We start from the raw sequence: 9,892 nt of genomic DNA, 5'->3' as shown, positions 1-9,892 counted from the left end.
CTGATATTATATAAATTAAGTTGTTTTAATTTGCATAGTTTAATTAACTAACACTGGCAAGGAAAAAAAGGAAAGCAGAGGTACAAGAGATCTCGTGTGTGTCTGAGGGCTCGGAGCACCCACGGAGACAGAGCCCCGGGTGCCAGCCCTGGGGTGCATCCGTGTCCCCACATCACTTCTGGAGGGGGCCAGCACCCACCCACGGCCCCTTCCCCATGCTAAAGGACACGGGGATCTCTCTCACATTCCCATTTTACAGATGGGGAAACTGAGGCACATGAGCTGGACGCCGTGGTGCAGATCCCTGCAGCCTTTTACCCTGCGGGGACACCTCCCTGTGCACCCACGGTGTTAACTGGGGCTGGGTCACGGGGGAAAATGCCCCGAATTTTCTCCACGGACAAAGCGTCTTTGTAAAGACCGCCACTCTGCCCGGCGCGGCACAACGCTGAGAAGATAAACAGGCAAAAAAAAAAAAAAAAAAAGTCTTAACTAATGTCACCGTGACCCGATGTCAGCCACGCTGGGCGTTTTGATCTGCTGCCCATCCCTGCCGAATAGAGGAGCGCTTTTCTTCCCTCCGCAGCACTTTGATAAGGGTGTGATGTTCTCCTCCCCCTCATGCAATTTATCCTGTAGAATTTCACACCAGGAAACAGCTTCATTACATCAACAACAGGAAGACCCCACTGATTTGTCACACAGAAAAACAGCTGTTAGTCACACATCAAGGGAATAGAGGGGGGGGAAAAAAATCTCACCTTTTTTCCTTTAATGTTCGCGCAGTTCTTTAATGTTAATCGCTCTGCAGAGGAAAGCCAGCTACCAGGCTACCCAATAAGTAACCATCATCCAGTGAGCACCAGTTAATATCTGAGTGTCTTCCTGCCTTTCCTGCTACATGATTGCTTTCGAAAGAAAGATTAATTCCAACTTTAAAAAAGAAAACACTATTTTTATCATTGCCAGAAGTCTATATGGGTTTAAAAAAGAAAAAGCACTCGCTTGTCGTTTTACATCTTGCAATTTTGTCAGTTGTTTTAAAACATGTCTCCTGTAATAAATAAGATCATTTTTATGCACTTGTTCTGCAGCTCGCGGCGCGGCCCCGGCTGGCGCAGCGCTCGGGGAAGGTGGACGCGGCGCGGGCAGCCCGACAGCTCCAAGCTCTGCCTTGCACACGCGGCTGGGATCCCACTCAGAACCTCTCCCCAAAAGCAATTCGCCTACGGAGCAGCAGGTCCACAGCACCGATGAAAGCTGGGCTTTAAATGAGCCTCTGGGGTCCCCAGCCCGCAGCCAGGTTGGGTCCCCCCGGTTCCTCCCCGCACCCTGGGGACCCCACAACTGCTCCAGGACCTTTGTGGGACCTGGCTGAGGGCAGTTGTGCTCCCGTGCCCTTGTCCCCGTCCTGGTGCTGGGCTGCCAGGTTTGCTTTCTTCTTCCCCTCTTTCAAAATACCTGCGGCGTGGCCTGCGCCTTCCCCGGACGGCACCTTTTGGCACTGCCTAATGAGCAAAACACCATCAGTCATTTCTGAAAGCGCTCGTGGAGGCTTTCTGTCTTTTTTGGCTGTACTTCCATTCAAAATATTTTGCTCTTCATTTAACTCACCGTGTTATTCTTATGTGGCGAGGGGTCTCGCCTGCTTCACCTGAATACCCTTGGCACCCTCCAGGCACAGGGGGGCTTGTGGCGGGGCAGAGCTGGGCACAAAGTGAGGACATTTTGCTTTCTCTCCCTCGGGTTGGAAACGGGACCCACACAGATTTTAACATGCAGAATAAAATCAGAGGCAGCAAGCGCTCGTAACAGCGCAGCATGGAGCAGGGTTCACTGTCTGCACTGATCCTTCCACGATGTTTTATTCCAGCCGAATGCAGAAGTTTTCTCCCCGGTGCACGCGGCGGTGCCGGCGCTCCCTGCGCGTCTTCACCTTCCAGCAGCTCGTTGGATAGAAAAGGAGCCCAGCCCGATGAGCAGCTTTGCTGCACCCCAGCTCCTGTTAAGGGTGGAAAAGTCGCTGGTGCTGGGGCCTTTTGCACCCAAGGTGCTGCCTCCCTGGTGCCACGGGAGCTTTGGGGAGGCGGCGAAGCAGCCCCGGCGCCCGCTGCCCCGCGAGCGGCTGCTGGATGGCCCGGCAGTTACACACTTGTCCCACCTTATTTTATTTTATTTTATTTTATTTTGTTAACGCCGTGTTGTTGTTGGCATGCAAGTTGAATTACTTTGAGGAAAGATTTTTTATTTTTTTTTTTCGATTTCCTTCTGACTTGAATGGCTCCTTTGAAAGGCAGGCCTCTCCTTTTACATCCACGCTGTCCGGATTGAATCAATCTTGCGGTCAGCTTTGGTGGAGGGGAGGGGGGGGGAAGAGAGAAAAGCCTCACAAAGAGGCAAAATTGACAGGTCCGACAATCGGCGTGATTGATAGCGGTTGGAGACGCGGGCTGGACGCCGCGCTGTGCCACGGCGATGCCGGCGCGCTGGGGGAGACCCAGCCAAGGCTTTTTCCCAGAACCGGGCGTGCACAGGCTCTGGAAGGGGTGGCGGTATGAACTTAATAATAGCAACATTGTTGTAACATAAAGCATCTGTCAGGGTTTAATATGATTAATTACACGTCCCTGTCTCTCTCTCCCTCTCCGGGCAGGCGGCAGGGACCCGAAACCCAAGCCCAGCGATGGCAGAGGTGGGTCCGTGCCCTGGCCACGCGCATGCCGCCGCCACGCAGCGCCCCGTTGGCGACCTTCAGCCAAATTTGCCAGTCCTGGCCCCAACCCAGCCTCACACACCCCCGTGGTGCCCCCCAGCCCTTGCAGGTCTCTCCAAGCCCCCGTTCCCCCAGCCAAAGCCTGCAAGAGCCAGGGCCCGGCAGGATGAAGGCTTCCAGGCCCCGACCATGGAGCCCCCTGGGTGTGTGAACTTAATGCAAAGCCATCCAGGAAAGGTAACTAGAAATCAGAAGATAATTGTCGAGAAGTTTAATTAGTTATACAGGAGTCCGCGCTGTCACTGGGCAATTTTTAAGACTGAACCAAAGGGAGCGGAAAACCACTGGCAGAAATGAGTGTTCCTGGTAGCAACGCAAGGAAATCTCATGTTTTGTGGGCCTGGCTCTGCTCTGAGCTGCTCACAGTGCTGCAGGTGCATGGGGTGCAGGCCCTGATGGCTGCGGGATGCTGATGGGGTGAGAGCAGCGACCCCCTGCCCACAGCAAACGCTGTGCGATGGCCAATGCTGCGATAATCACAGAATCACAGAACTGTGATCACTTAAAAAGCACTTAAATGCTGGTGATTGTACCAGGTGCAAAATCAGTGCGTGCACAATTGGGGTCTGGGCGACACCGCTGCCCTGCCACCCACCCCACAGGGGCTGCGCTGCGTCCTGGAGGGGTCCCCCCACCGGGGCAGGGGTCTGAGCTGAGCCGAGCCGTGCCAAACTGTGCCAGGCTGGTCCCAGCCGAGCCATGTCGCAGCAGCCCAGCCATGCCACACACACCATGTGCCAGCTGAGCCGTGCTGTGCCGTGATAAGATATCACAGCTGAGCCGTGCCGGCAGGGCCGTGCCGTGCTATTCCAAGCCGTGCCAGCCGAGCTGTGCCAGGCTATGCCAAGCCGTGCGATGCCAAGCCGTGCTGTGCCCAGCTGAGCCATGCCGTTTTGAGCCGTGCCATGCCCAGCTGAGCCGTGCCGTGCCGGGGCGAGCCGTGCCGGACCGGGGGGATGCCGGAGGATGCCGGGCGATGCTGAACCGAGCCGGGCGATGCCGAGCTGAGCAATGCCGAGCTTTGGCGAGCCGGGCGATGCCGAGCCGAGCCGGGCGGCTCTCCCCCACGCGGCGGCGCGGCGGCAGCACGGCGGCTCGCCCCCCCCACCGGCGGCTCTCCCCGCCCCGGGGGCCCGGCCGGGCTCGGATTGGTGCGCGGCGCCGGCCCCCTCGGAGCGCGGCCGCCATCGGGGCTATTTGACGTGTCGGTGGGGAAGGGGAAGGGTTTTTTGTCTCGCCGGGGCCGCCGCCGCCGCCGCTCCGCCGCCCGCCCGGCCCGGCCCGGCCCCGCGGAGCCCGGCGCGCCCGCCGCCGCCGCCCGCCCCAAATGAGCGGAGCCCCCGGCGGGCCCCGGCCGAGGACCCCGCCGAGCCGCGGAGCCGCGGGCGCCCCGTCGCCCCGGCCGCCCCCCGCCGACCCGCTGCGCCAGGCCAGCCGGCTGCCCATCCGCGTCCTGAAGATGCTCAGCGCCCACAGCGGCCACCTCCTGCACCCCGAGTACCTCCAGCCGCTCTCCTCCACGCCCGTCAGCCCCATCGAGGTCAGTGCCCAACGCCCCCGCGGCCCCGGCTCCCCCCCTGCCCGCTCCCCCCGGACGCCCCCCGGACCCCCCGGTGCCGCCCGTGCCCGGCTCCCTCCCTCCCGGCCGGCCGCGGCCCCCCGCCCCGTGCCCCCCTTCCCTCCCTGCTCTTCCCTTCCCTCCCTCTCCTTCCCTTCCCCTCCTCTCCCTTCCCTTCCCCGCGCCCTGGCTCGGCGCCCGCCGGCCCCGCGGTGAGGGAGGGAAGGGGAGGGGGGGGGGTGCAGCGATGGTGAGGGGGGGGGGGGGCCGGCCGGGGGGCGCCGTCGGGGGCCCCCCCTGACCGGCGCCGCGCTCCGCTCCGCCCGCAGCTGGACGCCAAGAAGAGCCCGCTGGCGCTGCTGGCCCAGACCTGCTCGCAGATCGGCAAACCCGACCCGCCGCCCTCCTCCAAGCTCAACGCCGTGGCCGCCGCCGGGCTGCCCGCCGCCGACAAGGAGCCCTCCGCCCGCCCCGCCGCCCTCAAGCCGCCGGGGGGGGACGCGCCCCCCGAGGACAAATCCAGCTTCAAGCCCTACTCCAAGGGCGGCGCGGAGCCGCGCAAGGAGGGCGGCGCGGACAAGGCCGGCTTTCGGGTGCCCAGCGCCGCCTGCCCGCCGTTCCCCCCGCACGCCGCCGCCGCCGCCGCCTCGCCCGGGGGCTCCCGCGGCGCCTCCCCGCAGCACGCCGAGCCCAAGGGCGCCGAGGAGAAGAAGGAGCCCGAGGCGGCCAAACCCAGCCCCGACGGGGCGGGCGGCGCGCTGGGGCGCGGAGCGGCCGAGCCCGGGGCGCACGGGGAGCCCCCCTCGGGCCGCAAGTCGGAGCCGCCCGCCCTGCCGCCCGCCGGCCATGTGGCCCCCGTGTCCCCCTACAAGCCCGGCCACTCCGTCTTCCCCCTGCCGCCCTCCAGCATCGGCTACCACGGCTCCATCGTGGGCGCCTACGCCGGTTACCCCTCCCAGTTCGTGCCCGGGCTGGACCCCACCAAGCCGGGGCTGGTGGGCGGCCAGCTGCCGGGCGCCCTGGGGCTGCCGGGGAAGCCGCCCAGCTCCAGCCCGCTCACCGGGGCCTCGCCGCCCTCCTTCATGCAGGGATTATGCCGGGACCCGTACTGCCTGAGCTACCACAGCGCCTCGCACCTGGGCTCCAGCAACTGCTCCAGCTGCGTGCACGACCCCGGCAGCCTGAAGAGCGGATACCCCTTGGTGTACCCCACGCACCCCCTGCACTCGGTGCACACCACGCTCTCCTCCAGCGGCACCCCCAGCCTGCCCGGCCACCCCCTCTACACCTACGGCTTCATGCTGCAGAACGACCCCCTGCCCCACATATGCAACTGGGTGTCTGCCAGCGGACCCTGCGACAAGAGGTTTGCCACCTCGGAGGAGCTGCTCACCCACCTACGGACCCACACGGCCCTGCCGGGGGCGGAGAAACTCTTGGCGGGTTACCCTACCTCCGGGCTGGGCTCCGCGGCCTCCTGCCACCTCCACCTCCCGCCCGCCGCCCCCGGGAGCCCCAACACGTTACCGGCCTCCCTGTCCTTGAGGAGCCCACACACTTTGGGACTAAACAGGTACCACCCCTACGGCAAGAGCCATTTGCCCACAGCCGGCGCCCTGCCGGTGCCGTCCTTGCCGGCCGCCGGACCTTACTACTCCCCGTACGCGCTCTACGGCCAAAGACTAACTTCAGCTTCTGCACTCGGATACCAGTAACTACAGCAGCCCCTTCCCCTCCTCCGGTCTCCTCCTTGCCCGAGCTCCCCGCTCCCTCCTTGGACTGTGTATTTATTTACTGTATGTTAGCTTAAAGCTGGGAATATAAGTGCATTAATCCACCAATGAATCAATGGTATGCAAAAAGTCTGTGTCCAAAAAAAAAAAAAAGAAAAAAAAAGAAAAAAAAAAAATTCTTTACTTTGCAGGTGTGGGGCTTTTATTTTTCCCTTCTGTTTCTTTTGATTTTTTTTTTTCTTCCCCTTCTTAATTTCCCCCCTGAGAAATTCTTGCATGACTCCTGACACACAAGGAAAAAAAAAAAAAAAAGAGAACGTTTCTTCCTCCTCCCCCTCCTCGTTTATCGTTCTGGGATTCAGTTTCCATTTGTAAAGTTAACAGATGTAATTTTTTTTTTTTAATTTTTAATTTTTGATTTTTTTTTTGTTTTTGTTTTTTTTTTTTTTGCGATGTGTTTTGGGGACGGGGGTGGCCGCGGGTGGAAGGACGGGAGCGGGCCCGGCCGTGCCGCCCCTCGCCCAGCAGCGGCACCTCCGGGCAGCGCCCGGCCACCCCCCCCCGGCACCGGGCCCGGGCCCCCCCCCCCGAGGACGGAGCAGCGACGGGCGCGGGGCCGCCCCCAGCCCCAGCCCCGCCGCGGGAGGGCTGCGAGCATTTCGGGTGCCTAGAGCTCCGGCTTGGTAAGTCTTATTTTGTTAATAAATGAATACTTGGTTATATTCACCCTGTGGTGTGTGCTCTCTTCCATCCCCCCCCCACCCCCCTCCCGGGGCTCCGTGCCCCCCGCACCCGCCGCAGGGCTCCGGGGCCGCGGAGCGCCGAGCTCCGAGCCCCATCTAGCGGCGGCGGCGGCCGGGGGGGGGCTGCGGCGGGGGCGGGTGCTGGGTGCTGAGCTCGGGGTGCTGAGCGCTGGGTGCCGCCGGGCTGCGGAGCGGGGGGGTCCCGAGGTCGGGGTCCCGAGGGAGCGGAGCGCCGGGGGGGCGCGGGGATGGTTGGAGAAGGCGGCGGAGCTGAAAGCGATGCCAAGAGCCCCCCGGTCCCGTTCCTCCCCGAGACCCCCGGGCGCAGAGGTCGCGGTGCTGTGCCCACCGGAGGGGCTGGGTTTTGGGGCTGGGGGCTGCAGCTTAACGCGCCCCCAGTCCCGCTTCTGCACCTCGTGTGGGGCAGGCTCGGGCTGCCCTCCCCGCGTGATCGCAGCCGTGCGAGGAGCTCGGTGGGTTTTGGCGAGGGGCGCCGAGACCCCTCACTCCCGCTGGGTGCTGAGCCTGCAGCAGCACGGGCAGGACTGGGGGGGCTGCAGCCCGCTGCGCCCACCCCACACCGCTGCTCGGGGCCATCCCCGAGCTGTTATTCCAGCCGCAGCCTGACCCTGGCAGCGGGACCCCCGGCTGCCCCCCGTGAAGCCCCCCGTGCTGCCCCACACGGCTGCTCTCTGCTGTTGAGTGCTTTGCTCCTGTTGCGTTTTGGGTGAGTCATGCAATTAATCCCAGTTAATTGCCTTCTCTACGTTGCCTTATGCCCCGCGTTGAAATTCCTTTGTGTCCTTTGAGCTGAAAAATAATGCGCTTAGCACGGGGGCTCGCTTTGCCAGTGAGATTTTTATTTTTCTGCCCGCTCCTCCGAGCGCGGCCGCGGGCGCGTGGCCGGAGGGTGGGCGGTGGCCGGGGCTCGATCGCTGGAAATGGGGAGGCCGGGGTCCAGTGGCCCCTCAGAGGGGTGGGCAGCCCCGACCCTGAGCCCCCCAGGATGCGGGGAGCAGTTTTGTGGGTCTGTGGTTACCCCGCTGGGGCTGTAGCTCGGGTCTGGCTTTGCGCTGGGTCTGCCTGTGGAATCGCTGGCGGTGTTGGCAGGGTGAGGGCCGCGGGTTTGCAGAACCGGGCTGGGAGCGAGGAGGTTTTGGGCATGGCAGCGGGTGCTCCCCGCAGAGGGACAGGGTGGCAGGCCAAGGCGCTGCCAGATAGCTTCTGTGCTTCAGTCCCTGCTGCTGCGGAGGGTTTGCAGGCGCGATGGTCCCCCTGAACGTCTCCCCTGCCCCTTGGCAGCGTCGCCTCTCCCTGGGCATTGCCCTGAGCCCTCTGGCAAGGCTGCTCGGTGTCGGCCTCGCTCGGGCACCACTGGTCCCTGGCGTAAATCTCAGTTCCTCAGCCACAGCTCCCAAACCCCACGCCTGCTGCGGGTATTTTGTTCTGCTGGGCTTTGAGGCATCCTCGCCGCCAGCGCTGCGGGGCTGTGCGCAGGCTCTCCCTGCGCCACGGGGCAGGGAAGGCGATGCTGCGGTGCCGCGATGCCCGCGGATGCTCGGGGGATGCTCAGGGCCTCGGGCTGCGGGGTCACAGCGTGCCTGCGGTGCCATGCTGCCATGCAGCAGGGGCGAGGGGTCCATGGGCAGCACCCCCTGCGTGCAGGGAGAGCCCCGGGTGAGCGGTGTGGGGTCTGTCCCCCCTCGCTCCCCAAACCCCTCCTTGCACCGGGATGCTCCCAGCTCCAAAAGCGAGCCCCATGCGCCTTCCCCATGCGCCTTCCCCCCGCCTCCAGGCAGCCCGGGATGCTGCTCAGATGCATCCTGCCGTGCAGACGGCTCCCCGAGGAATATTTTTTCCCCTCCCTAAAGACTGCAGCACCGGGGCCAGAATGTGTAAACACTGCAAAGTATCATCTGATAGCAGCCGACACTCGGGGGCTTTATCTGCTAGGAAATTATTGTGTTGCCGATATATTAAATAACTCCCTATCTAATGTATGCCCAGGTTACTGCAGAATTCATTTTATAATAAGAGCACTGGGATGCACTTTATTAATCATTCTGTCTAACAACCTGCACTCCACAGTTTCGGTTTGATTTGATTCAATCCTGTCTTTCTGCAAAATATATGGCTGAGTGGGTCGGATAATGTATGGCTTAATTTAGAGTTGTATGGGTTTGAATTACCATTTTCATAATGTGCTGTGCATTAATGTGTTGCATCATTTATACAGAAAAATGTGCGAGGTTTCAAACCTCCCCGGGAAGCAAAAGTCACCTAAAGGGAGCGCGGAGCAGCAAGAAAGGGCCTTTCAAAGCCGGCTGGCAGGGGGTGCTTTTTGGGGCAGGAGGTGGGATAGGGAGGGCCGGGAGCGGGCTGAGGCTCGGATAACACAGGTGGGTGTTAGGACACGGGAAATGTGTGTTTGAGGCTGCGTTGGCAGCGAGCAGCTCTCCTCCTTATTGCATAACAACAACTTTTCCAGCTAGCCCTGAATTGCAAGAGACCTCCAGCGGTTGACTCTCAGGTGACCCTGATCCCAGCGCTCTCCCGTGGACGGCTATAATAACACCAGCTGTCAGTTACCCCGGCTCTGACTGAGGAGGAAAAAGCACTGATTATCCAAATACAGTCATTAAAGGGGAAATGTGTTTTTAGGACTGTCAGAGTGATTAATGAGGGTTAGCAATCCTTGCAAATGCACTTGTTTAGTCTAACTGGCAGCCTCTATTTTCCTATTGATTTATTGCAGCAGTTGCTGAGGCCGCAGTGTGTGTGGAAGGAGTCAGGACACTTCGCGACTGTGTGCTATTTCAGCGGAAAACATGCAGGATTTCGGGGCGAGCGGCCGAGGGGGGGCTCCGGCTGAAAGGCACGGTGCGCTCCCGCTTTGCCCCGGCCGTGGAAGGCAGCTGAACAAAGGCAACATTATACCTTGTGCCGGGGAAGGAATGACTTGGACGCACATGCAAAACAGCCCGGCCGTGCTGCGCGCCGTATAAATATCCCCGTTTGTAAAGCCCGAAGCCCATCTGACCACAAACGATCTGTCCACCCAATAAATATGCGAGCGAAAGAGCAA

At 61.6% G+C, this 9,892-nt stretch overlaps 1 protein-coding gene across 1 annotated transcript; it reads left to right on the top strand.

Moving 5' to 3' along the window:
* Positions 1 to 3,936: 3,936 nt before the first annotated feature.
* On the top strand, positions 3,937 to 9,892 carry ZNF703 (zinc finger protein 703). The gene is made up of 3 exons (XM_068662233.1): positions 3,937 to 4,313; positions 4,661 to 6,747; positions 9,563 to 9,892. The coding sequence occupies exons 1-2, from the start codon at positions 4,101 to 4,103 to the stop codon at positions 6,044 to 6,046; spliced, it is 1,599 nt and encodes a 532-aa protein (XP_068518334.1). The 5' UTR covers positions 3,937 to 4,100; the 3' UTR covers positions 6,047 to 6,747; positions 9,563 to 9,892.

Source organism: Anas acuta, chromosome 27, assembly GCF_963932015.1.
Source record: "Anas acuta chromosome 27, bAnaAcu1.1, whole genome shotgun sequence".
Classification (NCBI taxonomy): Eukaryota; Metazoa; Chordata; class Aves; order Anseriformes; family Anatidae; genus Anas; species Anas acuta.
Note: the sequence above shows the minus strand (reverse complement) of the source record. Positions and strands in the feature narration are given on the sequence as shown.

Bases quoted from the DNA above. Each gene is read 5' to 3' on its own strand.
- ZNF703 (XM_068662233.1), top strand. From the start codon at position 4,101: ATGAGCGGAGCCCCCGGCGGGCCCCGGCCGAGGACCCCGCCGAGCCGC. The intron at 4,314-4,660 runs GTCAGTGCCCAA...CTCCGCCCGCAG, and splicing joins CGCCCGTCAGCCCCATCGAG to CTGGACGCCAAGAAGAGCCC.